This window comes from Python bivittatus, unplaced genomic scaffold (genome assembly GCF_059951505.1).
Source record: "Python bivittatus isolate LINGU-HERP-01145 unplaced genomic scaffold, Pbiv_v1 ctg000180_np1212, whole genome shotgun sequence".
NCBI lineage: Eukaryota > Metazoa > Chordata > Lepidosauria > Squamata > Pythonidae > Python > Python bivittatus.
Window position 1 is genome coordinate 5,655,949 of NW_028277047.1, and position 19,925 is coordinate 5,675,873.

At 46.6% G+C, this 19,925-nt stretch overlaps 1 protein-coding gene across 2 annotated transcripts; it reads right to left on the reverse strand.

Annotated features, from left to right (window-relative positions):
• Nucleotides 1-6,575: 6,575 nt before the first annotated feature.
• LOC103052315 (solute carrier family 22 member 6-A-like) lies at nt 6,576-18,395 on the reverse strand. Of its 2 annotated transcripts, XM_015889887.3 has the most exons (10): nt 17,811-18,395; nt 16,349-16,452; nt 15,186-15,340; nt 14,134-14,302; nt 12,883-13,006; nt 11,798-11,913; nt 11,493-11,707; nt 9,720-9,828; nt 7,829-8,032; nt 6,576-7,534 (listed from the first exon to the last, which is right to left on the reverse strand). In XM_015889887.3, exons 1-10 carry the CDS (start codon nt 18,189-18,191, stop codon nt 7,444-7,446), a joined length of 1,668 nt encoding a protein of 555 aa, XP_015745373.2. In that variant the 5' UTR covers nt 18,192-18,395; the 3' UTR covers nt 6,576-7,443. The 2 variants fall into 2 exon arrangements, with proteins under 2 accessions (XP_015745373.2, XP_087993543.1); XM_088137417.1 differs by lacking the exon at nt 6,576-7,534 and having other exon boundaries at nt 7,825-8,032.
• Between the last annotated feature and the right edge of the window lie 1,530 nt (nt 18,396-19,925).

Consider the following 19,925-nt stretch of genomic DNA (forward strand, 5'->3'; position numbering starts at 1 on the left):
TTCAAAGGAATACTCTTTCGGCCTTAGTCCTTTGGGTTAGGCCCACCTAGCTTTATATAAAATTTCAGCCACGTTAGTTAAAATGTTACTCCAAGGGAAATTTCCTACCCAACGTCACGGACTGCTAAAGATACTTAGGAGATGGGGCAAGAAACAAGTGAACCGGAAAATGAACTTTGCATTGCATCATTGGAGAGCAAGAGAAAAAATGGGGCGGCTTGAGACTCCCCTAAAATCGCCCTGTATTTTAACTCCAAGAAACCCCCATGGAGCAGCCCTCCGGGTCCCCCCCCCCAAGAAATATCCTTCCTATTTTGCACGCCAATTCCAGCTCCTCGTGGGAATATGTAGGTGCTTCCGCGGAGAAGTGGCTTTGACACAGATCATTAAAAACCTAGAATCATCATTTATTGCTCCTTATGGACTTTTTGCGTGAAACAGAAAAAAAATGATTGATGGTTTTGATGATTTGAAAAAAAAATAGGTTGTTGAAAAAATGAAAGGCATGTTGTAACCATAGAGGAGGAGGCAAATTTATACTTGACTGCTGTAAAGAAAATGGGAAACTTCGTCTTTCTATTCTCTTTCTTTTTTTTCCTGCATTTCGGCTTTGTCTTTCTTTTCTTCTCTTTTTTCCTCTCTTCTCCTTGTTCTACATTAGTTTTAGTTAGCCTTGATCTTTCTTTTTCAAATTTTAATATTCAGAAGAAATATTTTAATATATACTCCAGATGTTTTAAAAAATCTAGAATCGCGTTTCCTTCAACTCCCGTAAAACGACAGAACGCACACACACCTATACCTATCCATTCCCAACAGATTCCATCATGTTGGTTCTTCGTTGGGCAATTTTTGTTAAAAAATTAGTGTTTAAGGGGGTTACAAAGGCCTCTTTTCTCTCTTTCTCTGTCTCCTTTTGGGAGGCCTGCTAGAAAAATAATTTTTTTTCCCAGATTGAGGGATTTTAATGAGCTAGACAAGGGATGTTGGAGAGCACAGCTTTCATTATCATTCGTGCATTATCCTGGACACCTTTTTTTAATTTTCTAGGGCTGCAAAATTCCTGGCTGGGTTTGTAAGACACCCTGAACCTCATTGCTGAATTAACCCATTCTCTGGATTTGCACAGCCCCTCCTCTCCTGTCCATATTCCTCTAGTTGCCTTGACATTTTACTCCATTTTTAATCAATTCACTGACCCCCCTTGCTGGGGAAGCGGATCTAGTTAATTTCAGAACCTCTTAATCAATTTCACCGTGCAGTTTGAATTTAATTTCCCCCCTTTATGCAACTAACACAAGTGTTCAGCGCAGAGCATCCTCTGCTTAACAGTGATTTCACTGCCGTTTTGAAGCCTGATAGATTTCGCAGCTGCGGCCAATAAAAAAATAAAATAAAATCATGATCCTAATTATAAAATCTTCTGGGGAGGGAGAATGCATTTTCGAGGGAGGGGGGACGTCCAGAAGCTGGGTGGCAGAATGCCTTTGCATCTCCAAGTGAATCAATCATCACATGGAGGGGGTGTAATGTGGCTAAAATAATTCGTAAGTGCAGAATTGTTTTCAGAAAACTCAGCTTTCTGGTGGGAAAAGTCTGGAATGGTTTTCCATTTACTCCTGATCCTGGCTGTTCTGGAGCTCCGTTCCCACCCAAAGGTTCTTGATTTTCTCACTGATGAAATTGGAAGAAGTTTTGTTGGACAAGAGTAGACCAACTGGGTCTGGGTTGAACGTTTCCAGGCTGGCATTTCTCCCCTTGCAGGACAATCAATCCTTCCAGTCTGATATCAGCCCTGCCCTGCTCTGGAGGGTAATTGTGAACATTTGGGTGCGATCCCAATTCCACGGAACTGGTTGATCATTTGCTTTTTGGGCAATCGTGTGCAAAGGTCTGGTGCCCCTTCAGCGAGGTGGCACCCTGGCAACTGACAGTCAAAAAAGAAGATCAGCCAAGAGAGGGCAGGAAAAGATCCAAGAAGCGGGCAATGACCTCGGGCGCGGTGATGCTTCACCCAGCTGGCCCTCACTCCAACCCTTCAGCTGGTCAAGGGGAACGGGTGGCACTTCGGATCGGTGCTTCGGCCAGGGAGGAAAATCAAGAATCAGCGTTTCTCCTCCAGGTTTGGGAAGAGGGTGACTTGAGTGCATGGGAGAAGGCATGGGCTCCTCGAAGGTCAGGGCATCAGCCCTTCAAGGCAGACCAGACTGGGAAACCAAAGTTATGAATGCTAATGCGACTTTTCTTATAAGGTTGCAGTAACAGAATCCTGCATGTCAGAAAGTGCCTCCCTCCCTTTCTCTTTCCCATTTCCCGTTGTGTTCGTTTTCCAGAACAATTTTTTCCATTGCCATCTCTGGTCTTCTGATTTTCAGTTTTTTGTCAGACACCTTCACAGCATCCTCTGCATTTCCTATTCGTTTTCCCACGGCCTGAAGCCTCGGTCTGTCTGTTTCCCTCTTGGATATTGGACCGCAAATATTCCAATGTCCATCACAGACGCTAAAGTCTCCTCCCCACATTTCTTTCTCCTGTTGAATGCCAGTGGCCGGCTACTGGAACAGGGAGAAGGAATACCTTGAGGAATGGGAGGAAGAGCCGCTCCCAAGACAATGGTCAGATAAAAGGAACCTGAGTCCTGGGCTGGCGCATTCAGACTTGCAAGATTGATGTCAGCCCTTTGAGGTAGACCCAACTAGGCTAGTACTACTTTTATTATAAGGTTACAGTGACAGAATCTTGCATGTCTGAATGTGCTTCCCCCGCCTTCCTTTATCTTCACGAGAACAAGGGAGGGTCTTGTCTGAGGCGCTTTTTCAGGTTACGGTTCTGGCCCAGACTCAGGTTTCTTTTATCTGACCATTGTCTTGGTTGAGGCTGTTCCTCCTGTTCCTCAAGGCGATTCCTTCTACCCATTATACCAAGATTGGGAGGGAGTGTGAAGATCATCTAGACCAACCCACTGCTGTCTACTGCCTCTAGCAGAACCACCAGAACAGCATCCAGACAGGTGCCCCCCCCAGCCTCCATTTACACCCCTCGAGTAGAGGATTGCCCACCACCTGATGAATTCCTCTTCCTCTTAGGAGCCTCCTCCTGATGTTCCACTGGAATCTGCTTCCTTGTAACTGAGCTTCATCTTAGAATACCAGGGTAGGAAGGGAGCTTAGAGGTGATCTAGTTTAACTCCCTACTCAGGGCTGGAAACGACTACACAGAATCATAGAAAGTCAGCAGTGAAGGGACCTTGGAGATCCCCTACTCAGCCCCTCCCCACCTCCACTACTTCACCATCCTTGGTGGATAGCCATCCAGCCTCCAACCAAAATCAACCTCCTTGTAATATAAACCCCCGTGTTTCTTGTCCTGGCTTCTGGAAGACCCCTAAACCACTACCTCATCTATCTATCTATCTATCTATCTATCTATCTATCTATCTATCTATCTATCCATCCATCCATCCATCCATCCATCCATCCATCCATCCATCCATTCATTCATTCATTCATTCAATTTATATGGCCACCCATGTCACAAGTCACCTCAACAATTCCTTGCAATGTAACCCCCGTGTTTCTTGTCCTGGCTTCTGGAAGACCCCTAAACCACTACCTCATCTATCTATCTATCTATCTATCTATCTATCTATCTATCTATCTATCTATCTATCTATCTATCTATCTATCTATCTATCTATCTATCTATCTATCTATCTATCTATCCATCCATCCATCCATCCATCCATCCATCCATCCATCCATCCATTCATTCATTCAATTTATATGGCCACCCATGTCACAAGTCACCTCAACAATTCCTTGCAATGTAACCCCCTTGTTTCTTGTCCTGGCTTCTGGAAGACCCCTGAACCACTACCCCATCTTATTCACTCATTCATTCATTCATTCATTCATTCATTCATTCATTCATTCATTCACTCACTCACTCACTCACTCACTCATTCATTCATTCATTCATTCATTCATTCATTCATTCATTCATTCGATTTATATGCCCACCCATCTCAACAAGTCATCTCAATAAGTGACTTGGGACTCTCAATCTTCTACCTGAATGAGAACCATTCAGAAATCTCATGTCTCCCCACCTTTTCTAGAGGCTAAAGATGCCAACTGTTCTGCCTAACTTCCAAAAGGAACTCAGCCAATATCTGGCACAGAAGTCCTGAATCCAGCCAGTTCACACTCTGCCCATGTGCAGAGTTCTTTTCTTCTTGGGGATTCGTTCTCACATCCTGGAGCAAGAGGCCTGACCTGAAGCAGTTCCTAAGTCTGGCTCAGTTTAAACCAGGGTTTCTCAACCTTGGCAACTTGAAGATGTGTGGACTTCAACTCCCAGAATTCCCCAGCCAGACAAGAATGGCCGAATCCCTTTTCAATTCAATTTTCAGACACAGTTTACCTCGTGTAAAAAGAATCTATTCTCTTGCTACTGACTGTTCAGTTCAGTTTTGAACATTTCCACAGTACACTAAGAAAGTAAGCTTTTGGGCTGAAGGATTTTTTTTTCAAGGAAATGTAGAAATAGTTCTGCAAACTTTGAATTTCTCCTGAGTCAGCCCAAACCTTCTTTCCTATTTAGGAACGGTATAATTTAAGAATGGTATAATCTTCACTATGTACGAGTCAACATTGACTATATAATATCAGAAACAGAGACTTATGAATAAATCAATCACCAAATACACTGGTTTTATACAAGCTTAATTTGGTTCTGGAAGGAATCCGTTTTCTGGATCTGCACCTTCAGTTGAACCCCGAATTATCCAAGATTGTTTGATGACAGATATGACACCCCATCACTAACCCAAGTTAAAATTAATAACACATCAGCAGTTGTGCCAACGTTGCTCCACACACTTTCGCTGACCTGGCTAAATGTGGCGTGCAAACCCAGATGTGGGTTGATAGAAAATTAACCCAGATGTGCACAGTTATTCAAAGGCTAAATATTTAAATTGAGGGGTAGGGCTTCCATTCTATTCTTTGGAGAGGTTGGGGGGTGGATTTCCGAAAAATTGGAGAGGAAGCCACAGGGTCCTGCCCGGGCTTGTCAACAACTTTGCTCCAATGGTTCTGTAACTTATTTCTTGTTGGCTAACCAAGCCCTGGAAAACAAGGGGAAGGAATTGGAAGGGTGGTACAAAAAAGTGCAAAAGAGAGGAAGGTGCACAAGAGGGGGAGCAGGAAGAACGGGCTGGGCGTTCTCTCCATGGGCTTTGTTAAGGCTGCGTTCCAAGACAAACATCTTCCATTATTTGTGTCAAGGATTTGCAAGTCCCTGTTTTTCGGCATGAGGTTCTGAAGTCCCAAGGAGGTAGATTTGCAATGGCAAGATTGGATCTAGTTGGCTTCTCCCATTGCCAGGATGGCTGTTCTTTGGCTACCAGCCTCTTTCACCATGCAGTGAGGCATGGTGGACAATTAAATGGATGACTTGGCAGCACAGATCTTTCAGTCTAGATCTTTCACCCTGGGGATCTTGATCTTTCAGCCCAGATCTCTCACCCTGGGGATCTTGATCTTTCAGCCCAGATCTCTCACCCTGGGGATCTTGATCTTTCAGCCCAGATCTCTCACCCTGGGGATCTTGATCTTTCAGCCCAGGTCCTTCACCCTGGGGATCTTGATATTTCAGCCCAGATCTCTCACCCTGGGGATCTTGATCTTTCAGCCCAGGTCTTTCACCCTGGGGATCCAGCACTGTTGTGTTGACCCAGTGGTGGAGCAAAGGGAGGGGAGTCCTCCTTGCAAGATCTTTTCAAAAGCAAGCTGCCCTTGTTAGACCTTTCCCTAAAAAGGAAGTAAGATTCTAGTCCTCATGGTTTTGAACCAAGCGGAAGAAATTGAAATAACCATGTTGGAATCCATCACTCCCCCCATTGATTATTCTCTGGGATAGATTGGCAATATTGGAATTGGCAATTCCAAGGGATTTTTCGGATCAGGGGAAAAGATGCTGGGAGCCCCTGCTTGAGAATGATGCTTAACGTTTAGATTAATTTCTATTCACGGCTTGTCAATGATTTCTCAAGGAAAATTCTGCAATGTAATGAACCAAACAGAAAGTCGTATCTGATGAGTAAAAAACTCCTGTTTTCCCAGGTGAAGACTGACCTGAGAAAGCTAAGCAGGGTCAGCTCAGGTTAGCAATGAATAGGAGTGAACAGGAACTCCCAAGATGGGAGACTCAACTAGGAAGTCCAAAAAAAAAAAAAAAACTCTCAGAAAATGAAATGCCTCCCCCCCAAAATTGCACAGACGCATTCACCAGCTCAACTTGTGCTGACCAACATCCAAAGCACGCCTTCTGCTTTGCTTTAGTTTTCCCCTATTAATAAAAAGCTTCTAGTCCTCATGGTTCTAAATTAAGGGACTGGGACAAAACCGGTTTGTAATAGGATACAGACTTTCTTCATTCCAACCCCTCGGTTGGATTTGCGAGAGGACATTGCTTGTGTTTTCCAAACCCGGCCCCCAGCCCTCAAATCGACACCAGAGACCCCGACAGAATCCAGAAATGGAGAAATCAGTTAGGACCAAACAGAGCAATGATCACTTTTTCCTAGGCTGGGTTTATTTGCATTTAACCGGGTTTCGGGATGAACCTGCTTTCTGGGTTTATGCAATGTGTTCATTTATACATCGGCCAGCTGCATTGGGTTTGCACCCTGAGGTTAAAACTAACCCAGCATTTAATTGATCTGATGAAGCATGTTGTGTGAATCCGGAATGGCAGGTAGAGAAAATGAACCTGGATATCCTCAGTGTTCAAACTCTGGATTTTAATTCATTTTATAGAGAGGAGTTGGGGCCCAGAACGTTTTATTCAGCGTAGACCCCATGAGTTGGGTGCACAAAACATCCTAAACTTACACCCAGGTGAATGAAACGCATGGCTGTATTGACACTGTGTGTGGTACCCAAACAAACCATATTTTGGCTTCTCGGGGGCTAGGTTCAAAGGATCCTGGATAAGCCAAAGTTAGTTCTTCCTGTGTCTCACTGCTGCCACCTCTTGACAATCTTTGTTAGCAGCTCAAGACTTAGCCCCCGTTTAAGAAGATGGCCCCGTTCACCAACAAGCTAAGATAGGGATTGGGTTCCTGAGACACATTAAACTACAAGCCAGTTTTGGCCTGGACTAGCAAACTGGGGGGATCTAGCCATGCTTTGCAACCGAAAGGATCCAGGTTTAAAACAGAAGAAGAAATCAGACAGAATGAATGTACAGAGAGTGGAATATCTTCCAAACAGCGTTTGGTTTTTTCCCAAATCCGGAATATTATTGGTCCCCTTCATCTGCACGGTCACTTCTGCCTGGGCGGCTCACGTGGACGCATTGTTCCAAAGTGTGGCCCTGTCCTTGTTCCTCATGGATCTTCCTGCAAAGGTAGGCCCTGTGGATCTTGTTTTTCTCTCCTTAAACAGTGATTTTCTTGCTTTCATGCATGCTGGGGACCAAGAGGCCCTCCGTTTGCTGTGCGTCCAGCTTCTGGCCCTTATTCCGGGATCTGCACCAAAGAAAATGTCATTAAATGTTGGCGGGTTGGCAAACGGGACCCACCGTTGACAAGCAAGCAGATGACTCTGGACAACCGTGCTAGACCATAGTTAGTTTTCACCTTCAAGTGGTTGAGGCTGGGTGTCTGCCCCCTTCACTTTTTAAATTACCATTTTCATTTTAAAACGTGCATCCCCCAAATTGGCTTTCTTACTAAAGAAGGTCGTAGGATCAACGTGCAAAGAGAAGATCTTTGAGGGCTCCAGGAACAATGCAGAAATCTGGGGCACCTTTTCTTCCTCACCTGTTCTCCACCTGCTCGATCGTCTCCAGCAATGGGATGTTGCGCGTTTCCGGCAAGAAGGTGGCAACGATTCCAGATATGATGGGAGCGGCCCCGTAGATCAGATGGGGTAGGAATGGGATATATTCTCCTGTCATCCTCACCGCTGGAGCCACGATGCCACCCAAGCGGGCCATGGTGTTGCTGAGGCCCATGCCGGTCTGCCTGCATGGATAGACCCCAAGCAAAAGGATTGGTCATGCCGCTGGACCTCATGGAGGCCCTCTACGGAGAATCTCCCAACTGTAGGGTCTCCAGATCCAAGAATTGGAAAACTCTCTTGTTACTAGCCTATCTCAGCCCTCCCCTTCAAGGATGAAACTACTCCCACCCTCTGCTGCCTTCTAGACAACGTGGGCTACAACTCCCATTCAGCATGCCTGGCTGAGGATTATGGGAGTGGTAGGCCACCAGTCACGCTAGCGGAGGACAGTGAAAGATGCATTAGCCAAGCGGAGTGCCCATGAATGCCACGGTCCGTAACTTGGGGAAGGCTGCATCTGGTCCCACCCCTTCCTTCCTACACCAGCATCTTTGTTCCAGTGTGTTTCGAACTCTGTGTCCTTACATCAGCTCCACAAGTGACTTAACTGCGGTTTGTAATTATAAAAACGTAGAGGGCGGCAGATGATTGCAGAAAAACCAGTTTGAAACGGGCTTGTTCAGTTGAACCCTGGTTTTGAAACCCAGCGAGATTCGTAAAGGCGGGCTGTAACCCAGAAGGACCAAGCAAACGGGTCTGAAAAGGAACGAGAGACCTTCAAGTGCAATGAGGCTTCAGTTGAACCCAGGATTTGACACCGGGTCCAAACCATAGTCCTGTTTTAATCCATCTGGGTTGGAAAACGGGCGTAAGGGGGCTGCCTTTCTTATGAAGGGGAACTGCTGCAGTTTCTTTTCCTTGCAAGAAAAAGAGGAAGGAAATTAGCTTCATCAAGGAGCCCTCTGCAGAAAAACAGTCTTGCGTTTTCTCCAACTGGTTTTGATGGAAGAGAAGGAGAAAAACTTTGGAGAGAAATTCCTATGGGCCACGGGTGGCGTTCTCGACTTGCTTTAGTGACAATGGCCAAGAGAGACGTATATACGGGAGGTCTTTCCTTGCACCCCCACTTCTGTCTACACTTCTGTCTTTCTCAGTGGAGGGGGCTGCAGAGGGGTGAAAAGAGCTGAAAAAATCCCCAAGTGACACTCCAAAGACACTCCTAAGCCCCCAAAGAACCAGGTAGGAGAAAAAATCCTCTTTTGCAAGGGAAGAAAACTTTTGAGAAACTTTGGAAAACAACAGACAAGCCCATTTCAGCCCCCACGTCCAAATGAACCCAAAGTGAGCGGAGATGAAATGAAATGAGTTTGAGAAAGTGGACTCTGAAGAGAGCTGAGCTCCATGAGAGAAGAAAGGTGGCATCTGGGTAAGGCATGATGTGGCCAGAGAGGAGAAAGAGAGACCGGGAAGAGTTACGTCTCAGCAGATAACAGCTAACGGCTGAGTGTCTGGGCTTGGAAGCTAAGCTGGTTAGGGCCTGGTTAGGACATGGATGGGAAACCCCCAGGAAATTCAGACCTGAAGGCTCGGCTGAGGAGTTAGCAAAGAGATCCCAAAGAAATGGGGTTGAACTCGAAGACCTCTGACGTCCCTTCCGAGCCAATGATTCTATGATTCTACGAAATCATTTCCACTGATTGCCAAAAAACTGCAGGAGCTGAGCAAAACTTGAAGCCTCCTTTGGAATGACACCCAGCAGGTCCCCGTCTTGTGCCCAATCTTCTTCTTTTTCCCCGCCTGAGCCCAAGCTCTCCTTTCACACTTGCCTGCAAGAATGATTTTGCTGCCCTTCGTTTGGGGAGCTCTTACCGGAGCACCGTTGGATAAAGTTCTCCAGTGAACAAATAGATGCAATTGAAAGAGGCACCTAGGCAGCCCTTCCCAAAAACGGCCACCGTAGTCCGCACGGTCTGCAGATCTGGGAGAAGAGGAGAGGTCTCTGGTGAGGACCACGTTCTCGGCCCCTCCGAAATGTTCAGGGTGAAGGTTGTCTCCTGGAGGCCCACCAACCCATCCTTCAGAAGCAAGCATTGTTTCCCCCAAGAGATCTTTTTATGGAGTTGGGAATTGCCACCCAAAGTCTGGAGCATCATTAGGGACACTCAGGAGGCTAACCTCGATGGCATTAAACAGAGTTGAGGATCCAGACAAGAATCACCTCTCCGAGATTTCCAGCAAGGGCCTTTTCAGGTTCTTCCTACCCTGTGCAACCTTGAAAGCTTACGGTTTTGCTCGCAAGAGATCTGCTTTCTCCCTGAACGTAGATCAGTAGTATCTGATAAAAGTAGTAGCAAAACTCTACTTTTACTGAAATGAAAGAGAGAGTCCGTTTCTGCCTCTCTGGCCCATGGGCGGATTTCAATCGGGCGGGCCAAGCTTTCGGATCTTCCACTGCCCAATTTGGAGATCTCTAGGCCTGAACCTCCCCAGCTTCTGGCCTACTGGCTTCATGAATGGGCTATGATAACGTTCATTTTCATTTTTCAGGAATGGCTCTGCAGGTGGAGGTGGAGCAGTGGAGCATCAGAACTGGCTTTCCCCAACTTGGGACCATCAAAGTCGTGATTCCCATGGAGAACATCTCCCATCTTCTCATGGGAGCAGAACATCATTGGGCCTGCTCTGCTCATGTTTTGCTCCGGCAGAAGACCTCTTTTGACCAGGGGCTTGTCTTCTTCCCTCCCTTCCAGAGACAATGCTCCATTCAAACAAGCTCTACATCATTGTTTTTCAACCTCAGCAACTTTGGGTGGACTTCAACTCCCAGAATTCCCCAGCCAGCCATGCTGGCTGGGGAATTCTGGGAGTTGAAGTCCACCCATCTTAAAGTTGCTGAGGTTGAGAAACACTGTCAGAGTGTCGCTGTCCATGGTCTGAATTTGCCGATCAATCAAATCCAGCTCTCAGAGGAGAGAATCTGTTCTGTTTGCAAGAATACCTGGTTCTGTTCTGTTCACAACTTCACAGCCTCCTCAGTCTATCTGATTAGAATATTACCCTCACATCTCCGATCTAGTGCCAAACCATGATGGTTGGCTATCATTTATCTACTGCTTTAATCCAAAGGAGGTTCTAGGGCAGTGTTTTTCAACCTTGGCAACTTCAAGAGGTGTGGACTTCAACTCCCAGAATTCCCCAGCCATGCATCTTAAAGCATGCTGGCTAGGGAATTCTGGGAGTTGAAGTCCACCCATCTTACAGCATGCTGGCTGGGGAATTCTGGGAATTGAAGCCCACCCTTCTTAAAGTTGCCAAGGCTGAAAAACACTGTTCTTCCGTTATATTTTATTTTATATTTATTATTAAATTTATAGGTTATATGATAATCTCTCTAGTGGGGAACATCTTCTCAGCTGCCCAAGTGGCGGGGAAATCTATCAAATTGGCAAGTGGAGACAATCAGGGCTGCCAAGTGATACATTTAGCCCATCACAGAAACAAAGGAAGTTCCAAATATGAAATTCTAAAGCTTCCTGAGCATGAGGTAGAAAACCAGAAACCTTGTTCAAGTTTCCCCAAAACTTTTCTGGGGAAATAGAGAGATTGCATCGTGGTGCTGCTCAGAACAAAGGTCTCTCTTACCATGAGGGATGAAGATGTTGGCCAGGATGGTTAACCCAGCCAAGATGAGGGCAGCGGCTTGGGTGAACCGGCGGCCAATGTAGCTGATGGTAAGGACCGAGAGAAATTTAGCCGGGAAGTCAACCGCTCCGAAAAAGAGTTGGATCAAGTAGATGTTGCCCCCGAAATTCTGCAAGTCCATAACCAGGCCGTAATAAGCAAAACTGGTGGAGAACCTTGGAAGGAAGGAGACCAGAGGAAGAGAAAATTCAGGCAAATCACAAAAGCGAGAAAGAGTTTCTCCAGAGTCCTCCGCCACAACTCACCACACGAAGCAGATGCAGAGGGAGATGCGGCGCATGGTGGGCGTCCGGACCAAGTCGAGGAACGAAGTCTTCGATTTCATGGAGGCCAACTCCTCCTTCATCTTGGATCTCAAAAACTGCACATTGGAAGGCATGGTTGGGATTTTAAATCTTGACTGTTTTTAAGGCATGCTGGGGGGGGGGGGAGCTTGAAAGCAATGCAAAACCCCACGTAGGTAGGACTACAGTTCCCATCCAGATTTATGGGAGTTGTAGTCCAACACCTCTGGAGAAACGCCTCTTTAGAGAAGGGGGCTGCCCAGGCTAACAAAAGACCAGAGGCCCCCAGGACTGATATTAATATGATACTAATTGAAGATATTTATATATCTGCCTTAATGGCCATTCCATTTCTGCAAGGGGGCTTCAAGTCAGAATGGCACTTGCTACTATAAAAAGCCACTTTGCTTTTAAAGATTTCAACCAGTTCCCCCTGCCCTTAGAAAAGAAAATGTCATAAGGACTAGCACCTTGCTTTGGGGTTTTAATGAAAATTTGTCGGGTTTCCAGGAGGCCAACAGATCGAACAGGGCATCAGGTTCAGGAAATCATTCCCTTCAGCCTTGCATCAAGTTATTACAATGGTTTCTGTCCGGATTTTCTGCTTTTGGGGCCAATACCAAATAAAGATTGACTCCAATCAGATTCGAGTCACCGGTTTGATTCAGATCATGTCAGAAAATTGAAGCATCAGACTGGATCAGTGAAAATAGTCAGATTAGTTTGGAGGAACCTAATTCAGTTTGGCAGTGCGGTCTGCAAAGTCCATCCAACTTGGAAAGGAAACTGAACCGAATCAAATCAAATCAAATCAAATCGGAGTGGACTGAATCAAATCTCCTTAGAATCAAATCTTTGAAATGGACTTTTCTGTCCGGATAACTACTGGTACTGAAGGAACCGCAGGCTCTTTGAACCCCATCTGGCTGCAGGCGACCACAAGCCACTTTTCCTTCACCCCAGCCTGCCTCACAGGATTGTGAAGAAGGCAAGACGCAATTATTTAAAGAAAACAGAACGAATCTTGGCGTCTTTTGTGAGTTCACCTCTGCATCCAGCTTTCCAGCAGCTTCGTGCTTCCTGTTTATTCTGGCCACCCTCTTCAGCTCCGTCACGGCCCGCTCGAGTTTCCCAGATATAATCAGCCAGCGAGCTGATTCGGAAAGCCACCTGTGGGGACAAAGGATGGAGGAAAGGAAAAGACACCACAATGAGATCCAGACTGAGGCTTACAGATCCTTACCCAGCTGTTTGCCAGGTAATACTACAGTTTCCAGCTTTGCAAATGAACCAGGACTTGGAAACCTGGTATTGAGTCTTTCGTTTCCCCACTGAGGACTGCTGCATTAACACGCGTCATCACGAAGGCTAAAATTTGGGACAGGATAGGGGCCTTGCCTCCAACGGCCTCTCCTCTCACACTCCAATTTTTCCTGCTATAAAGCAGAAAAACTTAAAAAGGGGTTCTAAATGGTAGCCTGGAACCCTATCATAAAATAGGGTTCCTGGTCTGGAAATCTCATGAAATAGGGTTCCTGAGCATGTAGAGACTTCTCAGATTCAATCAGATTCTTGACTGGCTTTCATTGATGGAGGAACATCAATAAGAAAATCAGACCAGTGACTTCTCTAAGCATGTTGGAGTTTGGGTATATTAGTTATTTTTTGTTTTGATTTTATTTTATTTTATTTTATTTTATTGTACTTTATTCTTTTAGATTTGCTTTATTTTCTTAAGTTGTATCCTCCTGTTAGTTTCAACAGGGGGTAACACCAGGCCAGTCTTGGCTGCTTCCAGCTAGCTACACCAGTTTCGATGTGGTTAGCAATTGGACAGGAGACCACCAGGAGACCACCACTCCTGAGCTGGACATCAGATTGGAGGATGTCTAGGATTGAGACATGCTAGAAGAAGGCAGTGGTGAACTATTTCCCTATGATTGCCGAGAAAAATACATGGACGTTTCTATGGCTCCCCCAGGGGTGTCTAATGGGAGCTTCGATCACACTGTCATGGATGCCATCTTGACTTTTTTGACCTCCCCCTTGGCTGCTCCCAAGATTCCTGATTTTATCTTCTTCTCCCCCCCACCCCACTTTTTTGTTTCTGCTTTTAAGACTTTAAAGATGGAATTAAAATCTTTCTTTCAAAAAAAAGGAATTCAGTGAAACGTTTCCTCAATCATCCGAGAGGTCGACGTGTTTGCGCGGCCGAGAGTCCCAGGAAAACGAGGAAGGGGTCGTGGGAAAGATGGCCGTTTCCTGCCCCCCCGACCCACTCCCCGTGTTCCATTTACCAAGAATAAAAGAAGAAGAAGAAGTAAGGTAGAGACACAGCCAGCTGTAAATGGCGCCAGTCTGGGAGGAAATACGCCAGGCCTGCCAAGACGATCTGCCCGGTGGTGTATGCGCAGCCGTTGAGGGCCCCCAGCACGGGGCGAGTCCTGGTGGGCGTCCACTCCACGCCTGTTGGGAAGAGCAGGACCAGCATTCAGAGTTCTCGGTGAGAAGTAAAATGGGGAACTTAGCATTTAGGGCAGCAGGAGTAAACTGGGAGTAATTAAACTGGGAGTACAGGTAGTCCTCGGGTTATGGACGCCTGGGTTACGGACGACCCATAGCAATCAGAGCCTACTGCAGAAAAATTTGAGTTAAATACACAGTGATTTATGTTCAATACACAAGGGTTCGAGTTCATTACGCGATACTACTTAGACAGTATTGTACAATCATACTGTTCCGACTTACAGACAAATTCGACTTACGGACAGATCTTGGGAACAGAACTCACTCGTCAACTGGGAACTACTGTAATCACCCCAAGGGGGTCATTTGGGCATATCCTGAGGGCAATGCAGCAATTGGTACAGTAAATTCTCATTGTTCACGGCAGTCACATTCCATAAAATCACCACAAATACTGGTAGTCCTCATTTAGCAACCCCACTTGGGACCTTAATAGTGAGTTCAACAGGGGAAGATGTCTTCCTATAGGCAGTCGTCTGTCTGGGAAGCTTATCAGCCTCGGGCAGATCCCACACTGAGCAACGAGGCAATCACGGGGGCATTCAAATTCCCTCCCACTTTTATGATCTTGTGATCCTCCCGCTGTGTTTTCAGATCACAATTACACATCTATGAGTGTGCCTGTGCGTGCGTGCGTGTGTGTCTTCAAATAAACCCAGCAACCTCCCCCTCCCTTTGGGGCTCTCCAGGCACAGCTAACTTGATGGCCTGCTGCTCCTGAATATGGAGGCTCTGTTTACAGATCGCAAACCGGCAAACGCCAGATGGGCCCAAACCAGGCGAGGTGGATTGCGTGGCGATGGTTAGGATCCCAGGGACTCACACAGAGAGACGCCGTTGAGCACAATGCCTGAGAAAGCCATCCCGGTGAGGAAGCGAAGGGCGCAGTAGACGCTGAGATTGGGGGAAAACGTGGTCGCTGTGCCAGCTATGGCCAGCTGCAGGTAACACCACAAAAGGATCAGCCGGCGTCCAAACCTGCAAGAGGCAGAAACAGATAAGGAGGGACGAAGAGAAGGAAAATGGGAAGAAAAGAGAACGGTAGGAATGAATGACTGGGCTCAAATTCTGCCTCCCTTCCCCGTTCTCATTCAATCGGGTGCGAGAAAATTGACTTCTGAAATTTCTTGCAAAGGAAAAGAGAACGTTGGTGAAATTCTGGATGGACGATGGCATTCTTGCACTAATTTGGTAACAAGGAGTCCCAGGGACAAACGTGTCTTTCTTCGTATGTGTCTTTCCCCAGCGCTATGCAGCCTCCCTGTTCCATTCAATCCAAGGAAGGAACCCCTTCAGAGTTTGAGTGTTTCCCCCCCAATTGCAAAAAGTGAGCAGGCAGGAAGGCTGTGGAGCAACCGGAAAGTGACGCACCAACAGTCACGCTTCCTACAGGAAACTCAGCGCCAAAACCCCACTAAGAGGAATTTGAAAGGAATCCTCAAGCTTACTGGGAAGAAAACAGAAAAACGGAAGCCTCTTTTGCACGGCCGGAAAACAGCCGGACTGATTTCGGCACGGCTTGGAAAGTTGTAGGGCAGAAAGGCCCAGCTTTGGGGAGACATTTTGGATGTTTTACTTCGTTTTCTCCATGTCTCTCCAGAAGGGAGGTGCGTGAGCTTTATCCCACTTAGCAGGTTTAGCACCGAGCGTTGCAACCTAGCCCTCTAAAGAGGAGTAAATATTAATAGAAATATTTTACTTAGTCATTCAGTGAGACACTACTGTGCAAAACTGGGTGGGTCAGAGGGAAGCTAAGGTTAATTATCCCCATGGCGTGTTACAACATTAATTGCTCCTTTTATCCTGAGTCTGCACTGCGCTTAGGAAATTGGCGCACGCCAAATGCATTTAAGAAAGAAAAACCCTTGCACTTTGCGCGTGCCCCAGAGGCATTTCCGGGTTGCCAGGCTGAGCTGAGCTAGGCAGTTTCAATTCACATCATTGGGGGCTTGGATTTCGAATCCGCTGCCTCCCCCCGTCCCTCACCTGTCCGAGAGGCCTCCGAATAAGATCCCACCGACTAAAACACCAGCCATGTAAACCGACTGTGCCATTTGCTTTAGCGTCCGGGAAGAACAAACTAGATCCCACTACCGAGGATGCGGGGTGATGCCGGAGGAAAAAAGAGGAAAGAGAAAATCACTTTTTTTTTAAGCCACGTGGTATTTTTCCCCACCCCAAAGATAGATTCCCTTCTTCAAGGAAGAGACAGAGAAGGGAGCTCCTGCTTTTCACACACCATGCACGCTCCCGATTTCTCACTACCACGCCGAGTGTCCCAACTCCTGATTTGCAATCGAGGCCCTGCACACCCCGAGTTTTGCAACTTTGCAGGGCCACAACCCCCTAAAATGATAAATGCCTTTGCGTGCAACTCCCCCCCCATGAAAAAAATTAACCTCCCTGGCGTTAGGGTTGGGCGAGAAATACATAGGCTTTTTTTTAGGAACTCGACCTTCTAGAATGTGAAATCATAATTTGCTTGGTTAAAAAGATGGAAAAAGACTCCAAAAGAGCCCGGGTTGTGTAAACCAGGGATTGCGAGGGAGAGGCAGTGTGGTGTAGTAGTTAGGGTGTTGGACTGGTGTTGGAAAGACCCGGCTTTATGTCCATGGAAGCTCCCCTTGGTGACTTTGGGCCAGACACTCTCTCTCTTTCAGCGTGGTCTACCTCACAGGGTTGTTGTTGTGGGGGGAAATGGGAGGGAGGAGTGCTATGGAAGTTGCCTGGCAGCCCTGAATGAAAATCACTCTAACAAATGCAATTAATGAACCAATTTCCTCTTAATCGAGGCAGTTCAAACCGAGTGATAGCGGGGGCCGACTGCAGGGAAACTCTGAAGACATTTTGAGAATATTTCCATATCCCATTTGGGCATTTAAAAATAAGTCGCAATGATTTATGCACAATTTTGGAAAACCCAGACACTACCAACAATGCAAGAAGGTTGTTAAAACTGATGGACATGGCAGAAAATGACAAACTGACTTGCTTATTAGAAGACAACTCAAACAATTCCTACCTTAAAGAATGGAAACCGTTGATGGACTATTTGCAAAATGCAGGCGGGGTGAAGCTTACATGGGGATTTGAAGATTAGATTATAAATGTAACGGGATATATTAGACAAAGAATTATTCTTATTTAATGTATTAAAAACTAGCACTTATGATAGCCTTATTATTTCTAAGACCAGAAATAGATTGGAGGTTATCTCTTTTTCATCCCTTTTCTTCTTGTACGTTACTTCGCTTTTTCTTTTCCTTTTCTTTATATTTTGTATTTCAATTTTTCTTTTCTATTCCTAACTTTTGAATATGTATCTTTCAAATTTCAATACAATCTTATAAAAATAAGCCACAATGCCTGGGCGAGTCCCGCCCCACCGTTCGAGAACCCGGCTGTGCCCAAACCGAGAACTTCTAAATCCGATTGCATTTGGTCTCACCTCCGTCACAATGGTGCTGCGGAAGACGCTTCGGTTGTACACCCACCCGTCGCTACACGGCTCGGTCTCCATCCGGGTGTCATTCTTGGCGGTGCCGTTCAAAGGCCACCCCTGCTCGTGACGGAAACGGCGACACTGCGCTGGCTTTTGGTTCTCATCCATGGGAAGGGAGACCACTAGGAGACCCTCCTCTTCCAAACTCTGGTTCCCAGGAGCGGCGTGGCGGCGGACCACACAGTGGTGATCCGGCGTCCCTGCGGTGAAATTTTGCAGCATCATGTGGCAAGCCATCATGCACACCGGAATGGAGATGAGGGTCACGTAGACGATTTGGAACCTTCCCAGGCTGCCGACATGTTCCAAGATCTCGGTGAAGCTCATGACGGTCAACGGGAAGGATCAGAGCTGCGTGAGAAGCTGGAGGAGAGAATTGACCTTCTTGGTGGACGTCTACCTTGCATTAACACTGAGCAATCATTTTAGAAAGGACCGTAAACCAGTTTCTCCCCACCCTGAAAAGCGTATTTCCTCCTGAAGGACGTATTTCCAAGAAGACACTGAGGACAAGGATGGAGTTTGGGAGTTTTCCCCTTGAATCAAAGAATAAATATACTTCCTCCCCTTTTTGGGTGGGATGGACCATCCCACCAAAAGACTCTTCTCTCCTTCCTTAGAAAGAGGCGTAGTTGGGTTTTCCCCCCCAGCTCTCATCTTCCAAGAATCCAAACCAAGATAACGCCAACTCCTAGTTGATCCCTAGGTTAAAGTGTTACCGCGTGGATGGAGATGTGACCCAGGGCCGAGACGCAGCAATGTTGGTGTGACTTTTCAGCCCAAAGAGCAGCCTTAATGAAGAAGATGAAGCCTCCTGACCCAGGGCGGTGTATAATTCACATGGCGGGTGTTAGGAATTAACTGTCCTTGGAGGACGTCCAAGGTGCCTTGGTGGTCATGGACAACTTTGCTGATAGAGGAATGAGGAGGGGGATACGGGAGGAAGATGTAGCCCGGCGGCACCGGACTTCATGGTCTGCAAGAAAACGATGGACGATGGAAGACCCGTTCCACAAGCGTCCTTGCTCATCTTTTTCCACCCAACTGGAGATGAAGAACATTTTCATAATGGGACCCCAGTCTCAGAAGTGGGCTCCATCTGGCCTCCAAAGTCGTAAAGTTACAGAAGAATTTTTTCTTTTTCTCCCTTCTTTGCAAGTGCAAATGGGCGTTCTAGTTTAGCTCACGCTGGGCTGAATATTAGCGGCAGGGTTAAGGTTTCGATGCGTTTTTGCAGCTTGGTGATTGTCCAGCTGGTTTCATTCTCCAAACTAATGTTCTCAAGGGGGCCTTGAGGACCCCCGGGGGCCATGCTATATTTCTAGGGGGGCATCGTACACTTCTGAGAGCCCCCCTAAACTGAACAGCCAGGCGTATGATGGATGTCTCATAATCCTCCCATCTGATTCTCCGTGCAAATTTCAGCCGCGTAAATCTGGAAAATGACTACGGTCAATGACTACGGGGAGGGGGCTCCCCAGAGGTAAATGAGGCTCAGAAGGGGGGCATGAGCAAAGAAAGAAGATTAAGACCCCCCTGTTGCAAACCCCCAAGCCAGAAGTCAGTTAAGTTGATGCTTAAGACGTTGCACAGGAAGTTGCACCTGATCGGTTACAGAAAATGAAGCAGTGTATTAGTTTTGGGGAAGGTATTTCAAGATCTGTAAAATCCACCCCAGAACTTCCCTTAAGAGGCTAACATTTGGAAGAGGAAAATGGCTTCTGATGCCCTGGAAGGGTTTTCTGATATCAAGGGGCTCCAAACTATGAAGGACGCAGGTCCTTCGGATCCCGCTGATGGGCCTCCAAACTAGGGTAAAAGCTAGCCCATTCTGCAACCGGGGTCACAAAATCCCCTCCCTGCCAAACTCTGGCCTTTGTCTAGGATAAAGAAATGGAAAGCAAGGGGGGGGGGAGAACAAACTTCCCAAGGAAAAAGGGGGGTGCTGTGGAGAGATTGGGTGACGGGGAATATTTCCATCAATATTTGCTTTTTTCAGAAACAGGGATGTTTGGGAACAGCCAGTGCCTCCCCTGGACAAAGCTGTTGGGGACCAGGCAA

Bases quoted from the DNA above. Each gene is read 5' to 3' on its own strand.
- LOC103052315 (XM_015889887.3), bottom strand. From the start codon at position 18,191: ATGAGCTTCACCGAGATCTTGGAACATGTCGGCAGCCTGGGAAGGTTC. The intron at 14,303-15,185 runs GTGAGTCCCTGG...TCTTCCCAACAG, and splicing joins GCTCAACGGCGTCTCTCTGT to GCGTGGAGTGGACGCCCACC. The intron at 7,535-7,828 runs GTGAGGAAGAAA...TCTTTGGTGCAG, and splicing joins ATCGAGCAGGTGGAGAACAG to ATCCCGGAATAAGGGCCAGA.